The following is a 21,883-nucleotide window of genomic DNA, read 5'->3' on the forward strand; positions in this document are numbered from 1 at the left end:
GTAAAGCATTGCATTGGAGTTTAGGCCAAACTACACAAGTGATTTTTAGTTGTACAATTAGTGTAAAAATAGTTGCAGAAATCAAATAATTGTGAAATTGAGCAGATTGGTTGGAGACTTTTCTCTTTTTAATCTTTTAAAGCAGATCTGTCATCAGACTGTTTCCCAATGTAAGGGCCGCATAGTGTGAGTAACAGGTCCGCACCCCTATTATTCCAAATGGCAAAATAATATTGTGCCTTTGGCTACTAGGAATGATCAAAGAATACAGCGGACTCACAGTTATGAGTCTGGTATATTCACAAGGGGAGCGCTCTCTGCCGTTTGGGATATTCAGTCTGATGAGAGATCAGCTTTTACAGATACGTATTACTGATGGATTGTCTTCTAGGGAGATAAATGAATGCCATAAGACAACCCCTTTGAAAAAAGGATATAATACGGATGACATACGAATGTATCCATACCTTAATCACTCTCCAAAGACTTCAATGGGCGTTTTCCATCCGCAATATGGATGAAAGTAGTACATGCTGCATTTTTTTAAATGTGCGCATATTTTATATGCCCATGTTCTTTCTCCTCATTGATTCTCCTCGTCTTTTTTCAGCCGTACTAACTATGTAACTATGTAACTATATTACTGTAAAAAAAAAAGTGGATAAAATACGGATGTAAAATATGCTCGTCTGAAAGAGGCCTAAAAGTAATAATAAAATTTTAGTTATATTGGGTAATTTGTGAAGTAGTCGGAAATTTCGGTTTCTGCAAAAATATTGGGAACAAAGACAAATCATTGTGTAGTTGCTGACATTTTCTCTTATATTTGATACAGGTTTATGCGGGTAAACATACCTCTGCTGTGGACAAGCTCTGCATTGGTGTACGACCTGGAGAGGTATGTCAGGGGAAAAGCAAACAGATGTAATCTATAATATCATATTTTATTATATTAAAATGTTAAGGCAATTAAAGCAGTTGTCCAAAAGTTTAAGAAATTAAAGTGGCTGCAGAAAATAAAAAATAAAAAAATACAATACATTTTAATTTTAATTAGACAAATATCTGTCTTATTAGTACTGTCTAGTTTTACAGTAAATGGGTTGTCCGAGAGTTGAAGAAATTAAAGGGGTTATCGGGGTTGTTAAAAATGATCCGGAACAGCTGATCGGTGTGGGTCCGGTTGTCGGAGCCCCACTGATCATATACTGATGACCTATATGGATAGGTCAAAAACAGCCCCATGACCAGACAATCCCTTAAACAGATTGCAGGTAATATTACAAAATATAAAAATAACAAAAACGATTCATCTGTAAAATACCCCACTGCTCCAGCCACAATTCTCCGGTGATCCCTGTCATTCTCTGTTTATGTTCTTCGAGCAATGACATGCCATACATCCACGTGACAGGCCCTGGCTTTATCGGTGATGCTAGCACATACGGCACGTGACTGCTGAAGTCAGAGATAATCTTCAGCAGTCAAGTAGATGTACCACACGTCATCGCTCCAGGAAAATAAAGACCTGCGGGGACCACCAAAACATCGGCATTGGAGTGGCAGTGGATTTTACAGATTAGTAAGGGTTGTTTTTTTCATTTTATAACATTTCCTGCAGTCTGCTTAATTTCTTCAACTCTCCTCTACTTGGGATCCTTGTCTAGTTATCCCAACATCGCTCCGAGCCAAAAAAACATAAGCGTAAATGACAGTAATATGTCAATGTGACAAAAAATATTCCCTGCTTGCAAGAAGTCTTTCATATATGTGAGTATAATATGTATTTAATTGCCAAGAACCATTGTATTGAAATGTAGAAAGCTCTACAAAATAGGCTTTAAGATTGCAGAATGCACCTACTAAAGCTATAACAGAAAAATAATGTCAAAATATTATAATTTCGTGATAGGATATATAGACTACATCCTAGAACATGATTGCATTTTTTGCCGAGAAACAATAACACTAAACAAGGTCCAACAGAGACCAGAAAAAATATATGAAAGGCCCTTTACATCGTTTTTATAGTATCTCTAAATGCTAACTATCACCAGAACAAAATCCAGAATCTTTCCCTCTATCTGGTGCCAGTAAATGCTCAATTTTCCTTATCATGTCTGCCCAGTGTGTTGTCTGTTACCTCTATAACAGCTATCTAAAATGTATGGCCGGCCTTAAACATTGATGGTCTATCCATTAATGTTAAAACAGTGGGGTTCTGACACCTGGGACCCACGACAGTCAGCAGGATAAAGGGTCTTTGTCACTCAATTTGATTGTGGGTGTGTCTGGTACTGCAGCTCATTCCCATGCAATTAAATAGGACTGAGCGGCAGTATCGGGCACAGCCATCGATACAGACCAGCCTCTGGGTATGTATAAACAATGAAGGGGCCCCTTCATTCTGCTGATCTGCGATATAAACACCAATGTTTAAGTGCCAGAAAACCCCTTTAACAATGGACTGCCAGCAAGAGAACAGCCTATCTACTTTTCTGTACTATATTGGTAGCTGGTATCTTCCAGCATTGTGCATTTTATTCCTGGATCAATAAAAAAACTTACCCTAAGTGCTTTGGGCCCTTATATATGTGCACACGATGAGAGGCTTTTACGGCTGAAATGACAGACTGTTTTCAGGAGAAAACAGCTGCCTCGTTTCAGCCGTAAAAGCTCCTCCTCGTATTATGCGAGGCCTCTGTGACGCTCGTAAATCTTGAGCTGCTCTTCATTGAGTTCAATGAAGAACGGCTCAAATTACGTTGCAAAGAAGTGCCCTGCACTTCTTTGCCGAGGCAGTCAATTTACGCGTCGTCGTTTGACAGCTGTCAAACGACGACGCGTAAATGACAGGTCGTCTGCACAATACGTCGGCAAACCCATTCAAATGAATGGGCAGATGTTTGCCGACGTATTGTAGCCCTATTTTCAGGCGTAAATCGAGGCATAATACGCCTCGTTTACGCATGAAAATAGGTCGTGTGAACCCAGCCTTACCCATACAGCCCTGAAAACACTTAGATTTCATCCTGCCCAAACAATAATTGAGCAGACAGCTCTCAGACAGGAATGGGGGATGTCTAATGCCCATACACTTCACAATATTCTGATTTCATATGTCAATGTTTCTTTTAGAGAAGTCCAATGACTCCATGTGAAACCTGTAGCACACTGTTTTACCTTTTCAATGGCTCATTAATTCCAGATAACCACAAATTATAACTGAAAAAAGGAAAATATCCCTCTGATAGTATTTGAATTTTACTCAGTAACCAAAGAAAACACTGAGTGGATTGCAAGGCCTGAGGATTAAAAAGTCATAAGTCTGTCCTAGTATTTAACGTCTATGCTCATGTTTAACACAATTTTACAGTTTATATACAGAGCTATTTTACTCAAACCTAAAGGAACTTTGTAAATACATTATATCACTCACCTTGTACTCATTCTGAGTTAATGTATGTATTGTAGTTCGGAGCTGCATTCATAATGCTGCTAGAAACTGTGATGGGTTGTTCATAGACACACACTAGACAAAGTGTCTAGAGAGACAATTCATGTTTACTACATGAGTACCTGGTATAGAGATGACAGAATGCAAATCTCTCTGAGCACCTACAAGGAATGATTAGAGATTTCAGCTCTGTAGCCAGCAGATTTGTAAATGAAGCTCTGTACTATAACACAAGCTGTAACTCACAATTTCTCTCGAAAGTGATGCAATGTATTTACAGTTACCCAAATTATTATGTAGCCAAATATAAGGCGTTGATAGCTATGCGTGTGAGCAAAACAATATTATTAAAGTGAATGCAATCTTATTTCACTATTAGGCTGGGTTCACACGACCTATTTTCAGATGTAAACGAGGCGTATTATGCCTCGTTTTACGTCTGAAAATAGGGCTACAATACGTCGGCAAACATCTGCCCATTCATTTGAATGGGTTTGCCGACGTACTGTGCAGACGACCTGTCATTTACGCGTTATCGTTTGAGAGCTGTCAAACGACGACGCGTAAATTGACTGCCTCGGCAAAGAAGTGCAGGACACTTATATACATTATATGCAGGACACTTATATACATTATATGCAGGACACTTCTTTGCAACGTAATTTGAGCCGTTCTTCATTGAACTCAATGAAGAGCAGCTCAAGATATACGAGCGTCACAGACGCCTGGTATATTACGAGGAGGAGCATTTACGGCTGAAACGACGCAGCTGTTTTCTTCTGAAAACAGGCTGTCATTTCAGCCGTAAATGCCTGCTATCGTGTGAACATACCCTTAGTGCACTGCATGCAATTGAAATCCCACATTTTTATTATCTAGTGCTTTGGTCTGCTGGGTGTTAACGGGGCTGGAAAGACCACTACTTTCAAGATGCTGACTGGAGATATTGAAGTGACGTCAGGAGATGCTAGCGTGGCTGGATATAGGTAAATTTGTCTTAGAAGGCTGAATCCTATATAAATGAATGATACAAGAAAAAACACACGGCGCCACATAGCGTAAGTAAGCCCAAAAATAGCAGTCAAAATGTGACAGGTGTAGGCTTACCACAAGAAGTAAGATCAGTCACGTAGGATGGTAAGTGCTGCAGCCGAAATCCCAGACGGTCACACCAATGGGTCTCCGTGTAGAAATGATTGCAGAGGAAAAAAATGGGATATGAACGGCGCTGCAACTCAAGAATGATGCTTGGAATGGTTATAATGATAAGATCTTTTATTCAATAGGCTACGCGTTTCAATGCCGCACCGGCATCTTCCTCAGGCCATATAAATTTCAGTTGAAACAACACACCTTAAATACAACATGCTGCCAAAAAAACCGCCAATGTGATCAAGGTCAGAGTGCATCAGTGACGTCATCGATAAAAAAGATTTTAAAAAAAACAAAAAAAAAAAAAACAAAAAAACACAAATAAAGAAAGACAAGTGTAAAACCAATAATAACACAATAAGTGACATCATGGGTTAAAAAATATAAAGAACAATACAAATAAGAACATTGTACCATGAAAATGCTATCAAGGAATTTCAGAGAAATAGAAGTCGGGACCTGCAAAAAAATACATACTATTTGCTATTCGCGTAAGTGTGGTATTTACAAACACAACGATTTTTATAAAAATAAACATCTAATACTTTAATAAATAGGATAGAAAAGAAGAAAAGGATCAGTTTAAACGAATAAACCTCTGAATACATGTATATTTTGTATTTCTCAGCGTGTATGAATTTGAGGAACTAGATATCAAAAAACTCAAAAGAAGGTTTGAGATGCCGTAAAGAAGACACTATTTTAATATCTGAAATCGGAATAATCATATATATATATACACACACCCCTCTCTTAATAGAAGAAGAAATAATCCACATATATATATAAAAACATACATAAACCCTCAAACCATCCAAACGGATGCTCAATAATGTAAATGCGGCAATTGCAAAATATGATGAAAAATATTAAATATACAAAAGGATACACATATCATGATAAAAAATGCACTAAGTAAAAAATTAATTAAGAACCAATACTGTAATGTAAACATTACAAATTAATATAAGATGCCTCATTGGGGGACTAACTATAATTTACTGAAATATTTATTCCGTGGAAAATTCATACACAGATAAAAGTTACAGTTGATGATAAAAACTGGAGAATTAGGAGATATGAGATGAGAAAATTTGCCAAACAAACATGTATCTAAAAAACACACATAAAAATATATATAAAAAATACATACATATATATATATATATATGAGAAAATTTGCCAACCAACACTGCAACCAAATGGTTTAAATGACATTTCTGAAACATCCCTCGACTAATTTTATTCTCTGGGGGTCTATGACTGTGGTTTGTGTTTTTTCAACCCCTTTTTTTTACATATATATATATATATATATATATATATATATGTATGTATTTTTTATATATATTTTTATGTGTGTTTTTTAGATACATGTTTGTTTGGCAAATTTTCTCATCTCATATCTCCTAATTCTCCAGTTTTTATCATCAACTGTAACTTTTATCTGTGTATGAATTTTCCACGGAATAAATATTTCAGTAAATTATAGTTAGTCCCCCAATGAGGCATCTTATATTAATTTGTAATGTTTACATTACAGTATTGGTTCTTAATTAATTTTTTACTTAGTGCATTTTTTATCATGATATGTGTATCCTTTTGTATATTTAATATTTTTCATCATATTTTGCAATTGCCGCATTTACATTATTGAGCATCCGTTTGGATGGTTTGAGGGTTTATGTATGTTTTTATATATATATGTGGATTATTTCTTCTTCTATTAAGAGAGGGGTGTGTGTATATATATATATATGATTATTCCGATTTCAGATATTAAAATAGTGTCTTCTTTACGGCATCTCAAACCTTCTTTTGAGTTTTTTGATATCTAGTTCCTCAAATTCATACACGCTGAGAAATACAAAATATACATGTATTCAGAGGTTTATTCGTTTAAACTGATCCTTTTCTTCTTTTCTATCCTATTTATTAAAGTATTAGATGTTTATTTTTATAAAAATCGTTGTGTTTGTAAATACCACACTTACGCGAATAGCAAATAGTATGTATTTTTTTGCAGGTCCCGACTTCTATTTCTCTGAAATTCCTTGATAGCATTTTCATGGTACAATGTTCTTATTTGTATTGTTCTTTATATTTTTTAACCCATGATGTCACTTATTGTGTTATTATTGGTTTTACACTTGTCTTTCTTTATTTGTGTTTTTTTGTTTTTTTTTTTTTTTGTTTTTTTTTTAATCTTTTTTATCGATGACGTCACTGATGCACTCTGACCTTGATCACATTGGCGGTTTTTTTGGCAGCATGTTGTATTTAAGGTGTGTTGTTTCAACTGAAATTTATATGGCCTGAGGAAGATGCCGGTGCGGCATTGAAACGCGTAGCCTATTGAATAAAAGATCTTATCATTATAACCATTCCAAGCATCATTCTTGAGTTGCAGCGCCGTTCATATCCCATTGAATCCTATATAAAGTCAATATTCATCCCTAAAAAATATGGTGCTGTTTGATCCTTATCCTTTGAAAATTAGATTAGGGATCTTTTAATTTACCATAAAAGTGTCATTTGTTCTGTGTTGATAAATCCTTTATCATTTGTTGCTACCAATAATATTTTTTTTTTGCTTCAAAGCCTCTGACATTTAAAGCAGGTGACACCGCCAATCTGTCATGGGTTTTCTATAGTTACTCCAACTGAAGTTACTTTTACAAATATATGCTTTCTTCCAAAACAGCACCACACTTGTACACAGATTGTTTGTGGTATTGCAGGTCAGCCCCATTCACACCCATGTAGCTTACCTGCAATGACTGGCACAACCCAAGGACAAGTGTGCTGCTGTTTCTGGAAGAAAGCAGCATTGTTTTTCTAATCCTGCACAACCCCTATAAGTATTACCAAAACTTACCAAAACTCACGATGGCAATTCAGACTGGAGCTAAAGACCTTAGTAATCTGGGGCAAACTGGTTACTAAGGGGTTGTCCGGTTTCAGCAAATTAATCTTTTTTTTTTTTTGTATAATTTTCCAATATACTTTCTGTATTAATTCCTTAGGATTTCAAGATCTCTGCTTGTTGTTATTCATTAGGAACATTCATTGTTACTTCCAGTGGATACAATTCTGTCCATGGTCATGTGATGGACACACAGGTGCACGGCTCATTATAACACACATCTCTGATACACATACTGTAACTGTAACGATCCGTGCACCTCTGGAAGTAAATAATGAATGTTCATACTGAATAACAATAAGCAGAGATCTTGAAACCCTAACAAATTGAGAAAGTATATTAAAAAAAATTGCATAACGTTTTTAATTATACCAAAAATAATATTAATTTGTTGAAACTGGAAAATCTTCTTTAAAATGCTTTAATTAACGAGTATTTCCTTAGCAACCAGACATAACTCAGCTATCTGGTGCAAAACTGGATTGGCCCGCTGCTGACAGCAGAGAAAGTAAAGTAGCTTTGCAGCACTCAATTCAGGTCATTCCTCCATCTCATCCTTTATTATAATAATAAAAATAAATTTAGGCATAGTTATTCTTTTTTTCACAATTGATCATTACTAATATTTTTCTAGCAAACAAACTAAACAAAAATCACAAATAATAACAAAATGAAATACAGGGAAATAGTCTGTATTAAAAAAAGGAAATACAATATTAAATAAAGTTTAATAAAAATAAAATAAATACACACTTATTGGATGGATATAATGCAATTAAAATAGTGTCATACTTCTGTACTCTGGATTATTCCGGAACAGAAACCAAGGTTGCCATATCGCTAATCATTTTTTTTTTTTGTCAAATCTAATGGGTTACATTTTTTTCACCACAATGAATATTATCCATTCTATTTATCATCAGTTCTTTCTTTAACATAAAACTTTTTCCAGTTTCAGACTAAATATACTTTGTATCTGTAAATAAAAACTAAGAAAAAAGCGCCTCATGGTGCAGATATCCCAATAGAAATAGTAGTAACATACACAAAGATAGGAAATGCTCTCACCTTTTTAGGTTGTGCGGCACATAGGCACAACCCTGGTTTGATGCATGAAAGTAATGATAGTTGCAGCCGCTTCCTGGCCGGCAGGTCTGCAGGATACCGCCACGTAGTATTAGATCACTAGAAGAAAAAAACTGAAGCTTGGTAGTTCTACGAAACATTAGAGTCAAGGTACATTAGGATAATACAGTTTTATTGGTTAAGCATTTCGAAATCGAACAAGTGTCTTCATCAGACCGAGTATACAGAACATATTTACAGACTGGTTTAAAAAAAAACAAAACACAGCAATGACGTAGTGAGTGGCAGGAGAATAAGTCGCTAGGTACATAGGGGTGTTTCATTGGAGACAGTATCATAAACAAACCTCAAAACCCCTTAAAAACATTGTTTTAAATATAAATAAAGTAAGTCACTGGTTGCAATAAGTAAAATGAGTCAGTAAAAAATTATAGTTCACATGAAAACCATATTAATTAGGGCTTATATAGTGGGCTTTGGGTTATGCAGAGACAAGTGGGAAGCGGCCCGATAGGGAGCCGGACAGCGCTCACTTTATGTGTGTGATAGTCGCCGAGGAAGTGGGTTCCGCTTGCAAAGGTTCAGCAAGATTGTGCCCTGAGGCCAAAAGCAACACGATTCCCTGCTTGGGTAACCGCAGTGAACAGACGCTGGCCGGCTCCCAATGACTGACCTTGGCTTCTTCCTGGAGCCAGCCGGCGTCCGTTCACCACGGTTACGCTATAAATGGAATCGTGTTGCTTTTGGCCTAGACACAATTTTGCTGAACGTCGGCAAGTGGGACACTCTTTTTTTGGCGGCTGTATCACGCAGATGGAGTAAGCGCCGTCCGGCTCCCTGTCGGGGTGCTTCCCACTTGTCTCCACATAACCTGAAGCCCACTATATAAGCCTTAATTAACATGTGTTTTATGTGAACTATCATTTTATACTGATCGTATTTTACTTCCTGCAACCAATGCTAACTTCATGTAAATTTAGAAGAATGTTTTTAAGGGGTTTTGTGTCAATGTGCTCCGTATACCTGGTCTGATGAAGACACTTGCCCGGTGTCGAAATGCGTCACTAAGTAAAACTTGATAATCCTAATGTTGCTTGACTCCGATGTTTAGTAGCACTACCAAGCTTCCGGTTTTCCTTCTATTAATCTAAATATACTTTTAGCATCTATAAAAGAAATTGGAGAAGTTTGTGGTACTTGGAAAACCACCCCTCCCTTGTACTGCCCAACACAATACAAATTAGTGTTACTGCTGCTATCTTATATTTAACATAGTAGAAATTAAAGGGAATGTGTCAAAAGAAAATTACCTATTCCTTAAATCAACATTTTTTTTATGTTTAACATACTTGAAATAATTTTTGGTGATGTTTTTGTTAGTTTTTTATGTCATTATCTATATTAAAAATGTAACACCACCATTACAAAGCTGGAGGCATATAACACAGAATCCACTATTGACTGTGGTATAACCGGCAAAAACGTGCACCCATTCGCCACTGCATGTGGGCATGGTTTTGGCCACTTAGTGACCAGCCTATTTTAGGCCTTAATGACCAAACTATTTTTTTTTTTTCGTTTTGTCAGTATTGCCTAGCTGTTTAAAACTGACAGGCAATCTATTAGGACGTGCCTCTGGCACGGCCTAATAGGCATATAGCCAGGACAGGCCTGGAGGCCTTTGTTATACCCCCGGCTGCCATGGACCCCTCCCTCTGTTATGCCCCCGGCTGCCATGGACCCCTCCCTCTGTAAACGTCTTAAATGCCACAGTGGCTATTGACCGCAGCATTTAACGGGTTAAACGAACGCGATCAAAGTATACTTTGATCGCTACCATTGGAGCAGGAGCCCGGCTGTCATCAGACAGCCGAGCACCGTCTCCAGCCTCCACGAGACACCCGTGCAGGACGTAGACTAGGCTGACGTGAAAAGGAAGCGGCCTAGCCTAAGGCCCCATAGTGACCGCTGTGAAAAGGCTTATTGGTGGTCACTAAGTGGTTTAAAAAAATTGCTGTTCAAGGGTGAATATTAATTTATGTCTATTAGAATTAGACACAAATTCTGAAAATTCAAATGGCTTGATGCCACAATACTGCACAGACTCTTTGGCAAGATTTTTCAGGTATTTTAATGTAAAGAAGTACGTCACTGCCCGTGAAGAAAACGGACAACCCTGATAACACAATGACAAGAGGCATTAATGGAGAGATTTTAAAGGTGTGAAAATGCATTCAGCTCCCACCTATTTGTACAATTTAGCTTTATACCTGACAAACATGGACAAAAAAAAACCGGTACTATTATCTTTAGGCATTTCTGTTCTACATTTTGTATCCTCAGCTGTTCTGTTATGCTTGCAGTTTTTTTTTTTTAATACTAGATATTTTATTGTTATTAGACTTACCGGATTGCAAGCGATACCGTTTAAAAAGCGTTGTTCTAAGCCAAGTATTAGAACCTTGCGGAAGATATTAGATTTCTGTGCACCGTCATGGATTTGCACTTTGCTGCCTTTTCACATGTTATCCCTCAGGGGATCATAAATTCTATCAGGAGTGTTTGATTGTGACAAGTGGTAAAAGGAGGACAAGTAACAGTAGTGGTATCATAAGTGATGCATTTTCCCTTTTATTGAAGTATTACATTTATATGAACAGGGTTCAATGATAATAGACATTTATGGCATGTCACTCAGGGCAGCGTTCATCGTCGGTTTCCATAACTGCCATTGATTTCATTGGAGAAGAGGCCATACATGTGCAATCTATCTTCTGTGCTGGGATGGTTATTTTTTTACTTCAATATGGGTCCATCCCAGCTGTTTGTCCTTCAATCCGCACAATTGCTAGGTTACTTTATTGCAGTTTCTTAACACGAATGGCAACTTGTAGGTACTTTTTGTGGATTATCTCTTATTTTTTAAGAAAAAAACCCTTTGTGTGCTCTGTGTACAGTAGGTTCATAGAGGTGCAGTATGCTCCTGATGGACACAGTATAGGTACTATAAACAATATTCATGACATCATAATAAATGTAAACTATATCCATGTATATATAAATATACAGTGTATAAATATATATACAATATATATATATATATATATATATATATATATATATATATATATATATATATATAATTTATTTATTTTTATATTTTTTCACAGCATCAGAAATGCAGCATTAACTGGTGGCCATTCAATTGAATGGCTGGCCGTGTGATACATGCACATGTAGCTCTTTGTTGTTGGTTGTGTTCTGGCTGATAAATGGGGTACTGAGCAGAGGACCCCATCTATGATGTCCTCTATAATGTTTGTTTCATCAGACAACTCCCTAAAGTGTACGGCCTGTTGCATATGGCCTGCTATAGCCCCCTCACTGTACCTCTGTGTGTCTCCGAGTTAACATAGAGGCCTACAGAGGTTTTTAACTGAAAGACTCCATGCATCCGTGAGATATAAAAATTGTAGTATTAAGCATCTCAAGGCAAATGAGGGAGGTATTATTCACTAGAACCCTTACTTCTAGGGGAGAATATAGTTCATCGAAGAGGTACCAGACAACTGTACCTACATAACGCAGGGGAGCCCTAAACCAAAACCAATGCTCAGAACTGTAGGAAGAACAACATAGAAAGGGGCACATTGTTAAACCTTTGATTTCCTAGGATGTAGGATCATTTACAAATATTTGGCTATTTGTTTACCCTCTTTTTTTACTCTGTTTATATTCTCAGATGTTTTATGACATTTTTATATATGAATATTATTATAGTAGTTACTGACATGTGTGGTTTATAACATCCTTACTGACTGCTGAAATTCATAAGCTCATGCCACAAGCAGCGACATGTGCCCTCCCCTCCCTTCCACTGCCCAGAAGCTGCATCAACATGTGCAGCTGGGTCCATGCTTTGGCGGAAAGTCAATTTGCACATTTATTTGCATAGTATAAAAAAACACCATCAGCAAAATGAATTTGTTTTTGTAAAGGGTTTATGTCCAATCTGCCAGGTCATTTTGAAAACATGTTTTTGATATATCGGCTTTTAGGATGGAAAATACAGTTCAACACGTGTTCACCTCATGGCAGTCTGGAGGCTCACAGTGTGTTTATGCCAGTCAGTGCCCAGGAAAGTGTTTATTCACTGTGGAATGTGTTTGTGTCTGTGTGTATCTACAGGCTAATGATACAGGATTAGTAAACATGTCAGATGAGTTAACCAGGAGATGTGGGCCTTATTTTCATAAAAATGTTAAGGCAAAGAGACTATGGGGGAAAAGTGGAGCAGTTGTCCATAGCAACGGATCGGATTACAGCTTTAAATCTGAAAAGGTTTTTGAAACTTTATGGGTTGCTATGGGCAACTGCCCCACCTTTTCTTTGGACTGGTTTTGATCGAATTATTTTTCCTGACAGACCCCTTCACCTCCCTGTATCCAAACAAAGAATTTTCAAAAATACCTTTTACAAAATAGGGTCTTTTGGAAAAGAAGTGCAAAGAAACAAACAAACAAAGAAATATGGGTTAGATGGAAGAGAGATTGCAGGATCAGACAGCAATGTATCTGTTTGTAGTCTGTAACCATGGAGACATAGGTGTGCATAGGAGCCGTAGACACAAAAGGGTAGGATATTTTTAATCAATAGTATTTGCAAAGTTGCTTCATTTTTTATTTTGGATCCACTAAATTAATAAAAATGTTTGGAAATTGATACATAGACTTAAGCAGAAGAAAACAACTCAAGGTTGTTTTAACTTAACGGTGATTTCATGCTTTAAGCCCTTTCCGACATTTGTGGTATTGATACGTCATGGAAAGCCAGTGCTTCCCGCAAATTGCCGTATCCATACGACAAATGGATGGCGCGGGTTTAGCTGCTGAGTCGGTGCCATCATCCCCCGGAGCCAGCTGTATGTTACAGCTGACACCTTGCTGTAATGGCAGGGACCAAAGTTAGCGCCGATCCCCGCCATTAACCCCTTAAATACATTGGTCAAAAGCGACCACTGCATTTAAGGTATTTGTAGCCGATCACCACCCCAGCGATGAAATTGCTGGCGTGCCGATGGCTGCAATGGCAACCAGAAGCCTAATACTGGCCTCCCGATCTGCATAGTACGGAAGCCTCCTAGGCCCCACCTGGAGGCTGGGCCCATAAGGCTTCCGTACCGATGGAAGGATGACGCGGGCTCAGAAGCTGAGCTTGCGTCATCAGCGGTGGGTGTCAGCTTTAAAAAAAAAAAAGAAGTAAATAAAGTGAAAAAAAAGTTTCAAGTAAGAAAATAAAACACAATCGCCCTTTTTCCCTTATTAAGTCCTTTATTATTGACAAAATTCTATAAACTATACATATTTGGTATTGCCACGTCCTTAACGGCCTAAACTATATAAATATTATGTAATTTATCTTGCACGGTGAGAGGCGTAAAAAAAAAAAAACAACTACAAAACAATGCCAGAAATGCTGTTTTTGGTCACCTTGCCTTCAAAAAATTGGAATAAAAAGTGATCAAAAAGTCACATGTATCCAAAAACGACACCTATAAAAACTATAGCTCGTCTCGCAAAACATAAGCCCTAATACAGCTCCGTCGATTAAAAAATTAAAACTTTATGGCTCTAAAAACATGGCGACAGAAAAAACACATGCTTTTTACAAAAAAGCGCTATAAATTTGGTATCGCCGGAATCGTACTGACCTGCACAGTAAAGTTAACATGTAATTTATAATGCGTGGTGAATGCTGTATAAAAAAAAATGCTATGTTAGAATAGCTGCTGTCTGGTCACCTTGCCTCCCAAAAAATAGGATAAAAAGTGATCAAAAAGTCACATGTACCCCAAAATGGTACCAATAAAAACTACAGCTCGTCCCGCAAAAAAAAAGCCCTCATGCCACTGCGTCTATGAAAAAATAAAATAAGTTAAGGCTCCAATAATTCAGAAAAGCAAAAATATGCAGTTGTGCAGGCCCGAGGGGAACATTTCTTCTGTTTCAAGAGGCGATTTATCAAGGCACTAAAATTGGGGAACCAGGAATGGGAGGGCCCAAACATATCTATTGAAAGCGAGGGCGCCCGTATTACACCAGGACAACACTTCCCAGCAAAATTCTCCAAACTGCAAAAGTGCAGAGTATGTACTAAAAGGCTAATAAGAAACGACACCATTTATCAATGCGACACCGGCCTGTGCATAAAGGATTGCTTCACAGAGTAACACACATCTATGGATTATTTAATTGTTTTTTTTTTACCCCATTATTATATTAACTGATTATGCCCTGATGTACTCCGCACAGCTTACATTATTTCACATCAGAGCCAATTGCAATTGTGAACCAATACTTTGTAAGTCGCCAAATTAGGCCTCAATTTCGCATGGTACTCTATTACTCTTGAACCCTGTCGAATGTCCAGGCAAAATATTAGGGCCACAGGTAGGGTGTTTCGAAAACCGTGAATCACAGCATAATAATTAGAGGGCTGTCTTGTCATGGTGGCACACGCTGGGCAACACATATTGGCATATTTATGGAAAAATTGCCATTTTACTCTGCAACATCGAGTGTACACTTATTTGTGGAAAACACCTGCGGGGTTAACATGCTCACTACACTCCTAGGTGAATACCTTGAGGGGTGTAATTTCTGAAAAAAGGTCACTTCTGGGGGGTTTCCACTGTTTTGGTCCCACAGGGGCTTTTGCAAATGCGACATAGCGACCAGAACCCAATCCAGCAAAATCTGCACTCCAAAAGCCAAATGCTGCTCCTTCCCTTCTGAGTCCTACCGTGTGCCCTAACAGCAGTTTATGACCACATATGAGGAATTTCCGTACTCTGAAGAAGTTGCTTTACAAATGTTGGGGAGCCTTTTCTCCTTTATTTGTTGAGAAAATGAACAATTTTGAGTTAAAACTACGTCTTATTGGAATTTTTTTATTTTTTTTCACTGCCCAATTATAATAACTATTAAACACCTGTGGGGTCGAAATGCTCACTACACCCCTAGATGAATTCCTCAAGGGGTGTAGTTTCCTAAATGGAGTAACTTTTGGGGAGTTTCCACTGTACTGGTACCTTAGGGGCTTTGCCAATGTGACATAGTGCCGAGAAACCAATCCAGCAAAATCTGCGCTACAAAATTGCGATCCTTTCCTTCTGAGCCCTGCCATGTTCTCAAACAGCAGTTTGTGACCACATTCTTTTTTTATTCCTTGTGGAAATAGTTTTTTTTTAGTTAAAACAACATCTTATTGCAAAAAATTAAAAATTTTCATTTTCACATCTAAATTATAATAAAATCTATGAAACACCTGTGGGGTCAAAATTCTCACTACAGCCCTAGAGGAATTCCTTCTGAGGTGTAGTTTACTTTTTTGGAGTGTTTCCTTTGTTTTGGCACTACAAGACCTCTTCAAACCTGACATGGTGCCTAAAATATAATCTAATAAAAAGAATGCCTCAAAATCCTCTAGGTGCTCCTTTGCTTTTGAGGCCAGTGCTTCAGTCCATTACCACACTAGGGTCACATGTGGGATACTTCTAAAAACTGCAGAATCTGGGCAATAAATATTGAGTTGCGTTCCTCTAGTAAAAAATTCTGTGTGATTTTCTGCAAAAAATATTAATTTGTCAATTTCACCCCTACATTGCTTTAATGCTCGTGAAATGCCAAAGGGTTATGAAACTTTCTAAATGCTGTTTAAAATACTTTAAGGGGTGCAGTTTTTAAAATGGGGTGATTTATGGGGGTTTGTATTGTATGAGCCAATCTAAAGTAGACATATGGGAAATGTTAATTAGCAACTATTTTGTGTGGTATTACTATTCATCTTAGGCCAGATTCACACGAAGGTGGGGAAACTCGGACGTGAAAAATGTGACGTTTTCACGTCCGAAGTGCCCCCGTGCGGTTTCCATTTTCACGGATCCCCATAGACTTGGGTCTATGGAGGGATCCGTGAAAATAGAATGTCCCCATTGAAATACATGCGTCGTGTGACGGCCGTTGTTTTAACGGCCGTCACGAGAACGTACTCTACGTTCGTCTGAATTCAGCCTTACAAGCAGATATAGGTTTAAACTTTTAAAACTGCAAATTTTTAGCTAAATTTTGGTGTTTTTCAGAATTAAATACTGACTGTTTTGACCAAGTTTTACCAGTAACATAAAGTCCAATGTGTCAAAAGAAAGCATTCTCAGAATCACTTGGATAAGTAAAAGCATTCCAGTTATTACCACATAAAGTGAGACATGTCAGATTTGAAAAATGAGGCTCTGTCAGGAAGGTCAAAAGTGGCCGCAGCAGGAAGCGGTTTAGTGTAAAATGTTCTTTACATTTTCTATCCTTTATTTAAGTAGTAAGAATTTTTTATTCATAATATAGGATCTTCAGATTAAAAACCGTAAAAATTCTTATGAGAGTAATCGTGAATTCTTTTTAACTTTCCAGTATACTGACTGACATAGCGAATGTGCACCAGAACATGGGCTACTGTCCGCAATTTGATGCCATCGATGAGTTGTTGACTGGACGTGAGCATCTGCAGCTATATGCACGTTTAAGGGGAGTTCCAGAGGAAGAAGTTCATATGGTAAAACAATCTATTATTCCTCAGATCACAAATGATTTATTTTATGTTTTCATTTTAAATCTTATCAACTGGTATAAGAAACCAGCAGAATAAATGTTTTGCAGCAGTTTCTTAAAATACTTAAATGACAAGTGAGAGATTAGTAAGGCTGCTGTGTTTACCTCACAGAGAATTTCCTAGACTGATACACTGTGACAAACTGCAGCTGTGTGACACAAGGATATGTCAGGGCTGATTATTAGGCTCTATATGTAAAAGAAAATGGGTATTTTCTATTCTTTCAAAAAAGTAGGTGCATTTCTGTATTGTGAAATATATAAATTAATTAGGATTTAGGATCCCTTATTCTATCGTTACTATTAGGCATCATTTACACGAGCGTAATATACGTGCGTGCGACGCGCGTGCTTTTCACGCGCGTTGTACGCACCTATATTACTCTATGGGGCAATGCATACAGTCCGTGGGTTTTGCGCAGCGTGACTGCGCTGCCTAAAACTCACGAAATGTTCTATAGTTCAGCGTTTTTCACGCATCACGCACCCATTGAAGTCAATGGGTGCGTGAAAACCACGCAGGTCGCACGGAAGCACTTCCGTGCGAACTGCGTGATTTGCGCAACAGCTGTCAAACTCTGAATGTAAACAGAAAAGCACCACGTGCTTTTCTGTTTACAAACATCCAAACATCCAAACTGATGACACACGCAGCTGTCAAGTGCATTTTGCGCACGCAAAACGCAGCGTTTTTTTGCGTGCGCAAAATGCACATGCTCGTGTAAATCCGCCCTTAGGGTGTATTCACACGTGCAGGTTTTAATCAGGGGTTTTTTTATGCCGTTTTTGATGCCAGGTGTGGATTATAAAGTAGGAGAAAGTATAAAGGACAGATATTACTTGAGCTCTTATTTTAATCCACTCCTGGTCTTGGTTTCAAAAACGTCACACACAAAAAAACGGATTTAAGGGTGTGTTCACACGTGCAGGTTTTAAAGTATTAATTCATAATCAATTGTCCCTGTTATATTCTCCAGGTTACAGAATGGGGGATTGAAAATTTGGGCCTTAAAAAATATGCAGATCAATCAGCTGGCACTTACAGTGGTGGAAACAAACGCAAGCTATCAACTGCAATTGCTCTTATTGGATGCCCACCAGTGGTATTGTTGGTAGGTTTGGGGTCTCTTTTTTTACTTCTTTTTAGAGATAACTGGATATTAAAATATTCTCTACTATGGAAATCTTGGCCAATGAATTCTACCATCATTATTTCCTATAGGTTCCCATCGCCAGTATTTGTCTTTACTTTGCCATAAAGTAGACTTTGCTTCTGGTAGACTTTAATACTCAGCTGGGGCTGGACCATTTTCCCACCAGCCATGGATAGAACTTCCATGGCTATGAGTTGACCCACAGTAAATCTTTTTACAATATTTCTTATGGGCCGTATACGTATTTGTACATGTTGATCATGTCGCCCCTTAAGTAACTCTTTTCAATCCTGAATAAATCCTATATTAGGGTAAGTTCACACTGGGTTTTTTTACACGTTTTTTGATACGAAAACCGCGCCAAAACACGGCCTAAAATGCCTCCCATTGATTTCGATGGGAGGCGGAGGCTGTTTTTTCCCGCGAGTGGAAAATCCGTCTCACGGAAAAAGAAGCGACATGCCCTATCTTCGGGCGTTTACGTCTCTGACCTTCCATTGACATCAATGGGAGGCAGAGAAAGCGTATTTCACAGCGTTTTTTGCCCGCGGTGCTCATTGGCTGCGGTTGAAAATTGCGGCGAAAAACGGCGTGCAGGCAGAGCAAAATTCCAAACGGAATTTTGAGGCATATTTTCTGCCTGCAAAAAACTCTGTGTGAACCTACCGTTAAAGTATAATAATATTAAACTATAATAATATTATAATCAACGATAAACTCTAGGTTCCTACTGGACATGGGACATGTAAACGAGCGCCAATCAACGAGACAGCTCGATGATCGGCGCTCGTTTGCTCCTTTCACAAGGAGCTATGTTTGGGGACTGCGATTGCTCATTCTTATACATTTCTATCATGTCGGCAGCATAGGGAGATGTGCTGCCGACAACGATAATATTTCACAGACGATACAATCAGGCGGTGAACAAGCGTTTCACCGTTCATCGGCTGATCGTTGCCCTGTTTACACAGGCAGAGGCGTAGCTAGGGGAAGGCAGATGGGGAATGTTCCCCAGGTGCAACTAGGAGGGGAAGGTAGGGGCAGGCACTAGGTCGGGCGGCACGGGCATAGTTACTCAGGACGCAGATACAATTGAATATTATGGCAGAGCAGGAAACTACGTGCTCCCTGCTCTGCCATTCACTCCTCCTGTAGCGGAATCCCTGTCTAGAGCATTGTTGTTGGCAAGTTACCAACGCTCTGGCCGGGTATTTCGCTCCTAAAGGGAGCCCCTGACATCCCTGTCCATTAATGGACAGTGACGTCAGGGGCTCCTCCAGGAGTGGAATCACCAGCCAGAGCATTTCCGGCATTCCGGCTGGGGATTCCGCTCCTAGAGGTAGTGACGTCACTGTACATATATGTACATATATTCCCTCGGCCAGAGTGATAGCAACTATCTCCTGGGGGGGGGGGGGGAAGTGTGGCAGTATCTATAAGGGGGGTATGTGGTACTATCTACAAGGGGAGGATGTGTAGCAATATCTACAGGGGGGGCTGTGTGGCACTATCTACAAGGGGTGTGTGGCACTATATAAAGGGCGGACTGTTCATTATGTCACCATATAGTATCATTAGCCTCAGTTATACAATCTGTTTTAGTCAGGCACTTTTCATGCATTGTTATGGTAACTCCCTTATATAACTATATTGCTTGTAAAATGTACAAATGGTTTTAGGCTCGAGTTACATTAAAATAAATGTGAAAAAAAGGGGGAAGGGGTTGAGGGGGGACCAAACTGAATCTTTGCTCCGGGTACTGGAGAACCTAGCTACACCTCTGTACACAGGGCAATGATGTCCAAGATGAGAAAATCGCCTTAGCTGAGGTTCTCTAAGCCCTTATCAATTTTGTGACAGCTATTTACACTTTTAAAGAGGTTGTCCCTTTCAGAACCTCTACCTAAAGGGTCCAGTGCTGATGGAGACACATGCCTAGTAGCTCATTCCCACCACCCGGATCCTCTTGTACATGGTCAGCGGAGTGATTCCTGTTATTGTAAAGGCCAGCCAATACGAATCAGTGCACGAGAAGCAACTTCTTCTTAACAGCATTGAATGCATTAGGTGGATGTTTTGAGTGGTAATAAAAAAGAACAAAATTGTTATATATTACATTTCTCTGTTACGGCACACAAAATCTGACTCCTTTAAGGCTATTTTACTGTTATTTAGCCTATGATCTACAGGTACTTCCAGATCTTTCTCCATTATTGATTCTCTTTGCTTATAGGAGTTTTCCCATCAGAGACATTTATGACATATCCACAGGATATGTCATAGATGTCAGATAGATGCAGGTCCCACCACTGGGGCCTCCTAGATCCCTTTCTACCTTTTTCTGCTCCCTCTGACTATATGGTCGAGTTACGAAAGAAGCGTAGATCGCTGAGCTACGCTGTATCTATAATGTCCGTAGTAGTGAATAGCAGTTACGGAAGCAGCACAGCACGTGAGCTATGAGCTACGCTGTTTCCTAATTCATGGTCGGAATTCACCTGCTTCTGCCGCAACAGAGCGGTAGAACGGGGTTTATGGGGCCCCATTATAAAGGTAGGTGCATCCTGTGGATATGTCATAAATGTCTTTTATGAGAAAACCCCTTAGGCTACATGCACACGTTGCGTATTTTGCTGTGGAAAATACTCAGCGAAACCGCAATAAATTCCCAGGAAAAAACGCACCCGAGGTGCGTTTTTTTATGCATTTTTCGGGGCAGTTTTTGCTGCGTTTTCATGCTGCGGGTTTTGCTGCGTATTTCTCCAGAACCAGGGAGATAGAATTCACAAGCGCAAAACGCAAGATAAATTGACATGCTGCAGTTCCAAAAATATGCCCTGCAGGTCAATTTACGTGCGGGAAAATACCGCAGTGTGTACATGAGATTCCCTATGCCTATGCTGATACTGCGGTTTTGCCACACACAAATACGCGTGGCAAAACCATATGTAATACGCATCGTGTGCATTGACCCTCAATGTATCAGTGTGACCATTTTTATCCTATGTTAATAATTAATCTCCACTTTTAGGATGAGCCTACGACAGGGATGGATCCTCAGTCACGACGCTTCCTATGGAATTCTATTGTCAGTATCATCAAAGAAGGCCGAGCAGTAGTACTGACATCTCACAGGCACGTGTAATTCTGTACAATAATATGTAAGACTGAATAATGGACTACATCATCGTTTTATTATTCTCTGGTTTGCTTTCTTTAGTATGGAGGAATGTGAAGCTCTCTGTACTCGTCTGGCTATAATGGTCAAGGGAACGTTTAAATGTCTTGGAACCATCCAGCATTTAAAATTTAAGTATGTAAAATGACATTTTATATGTATGCCATTATTTTATGTTTTTTGCCTTTAGATATTAGGTATTTTGTCTTTTTGCGTCATAGATTGTGGTTCAAAAGTTTGAGGTGACATGGATAAATAATTTTTACC

The 21,883-nt window shown here is 38.6% G+C and overlaps 1 protein-coding gene across 4 annotated transcripts in view; it reads left to right on the top strand.

Annotated features, from left to right (window-relative positions):
• ABCA4 (ATP binding cassette subfamily A member 4) overlaps positions 1-21,883 on the top strand; it is a 134,047-nt gene that overhangs the window by 109,852 nt on the left and 2,312 nt on the right. For 3 of the 4 annotated variants that reach the window (XM_075833185.1, XM_075833188.1, XM_075833187.1), the window contains 6 exons: positions 836-898; positions 4,337-4,443; positions 17,087-17,228; positions 18,262-18,396; positions 21,470-21,573; positions 21,659-21,751. In XM_075833185.1, coding sequence (XP_075689300.1) covers positions 836-898; positions 4,337-4,443; positions 17,087-17,228; positions 18,262-18,396; positions 21,470-21,573; positions 21,659-21,751 — 644 coding nt within the window. Of the gene's footprint in view, positions 1-835; positions 899-4,336; positions 4,444-17,086; positions 17,229-18,261; positions 18,397-18,506; positions 18,643-21,469; positions 21,574-21,658; positions 21,752-21,883 lie in introns of those variants that run through there. The other variant, XR_012849982.1, reaches the window with a different exon arrangement.

Source organism: Rhinoderma darwinii, chromosome 7 (assembly GCF_050947455.1).
Source record: "Rhinoderma darwinii isolate aRhiDar2 chromosome 7, aRhiDar2.hap1, whole genome shotgun sequence".
Taxonomy (NCBI): Eukaryota; Metazoa; Chordata; class Amphibia; order Anura; family Rhinodermatidae; genus Rhinoderma; species Rhinoderma darwinii.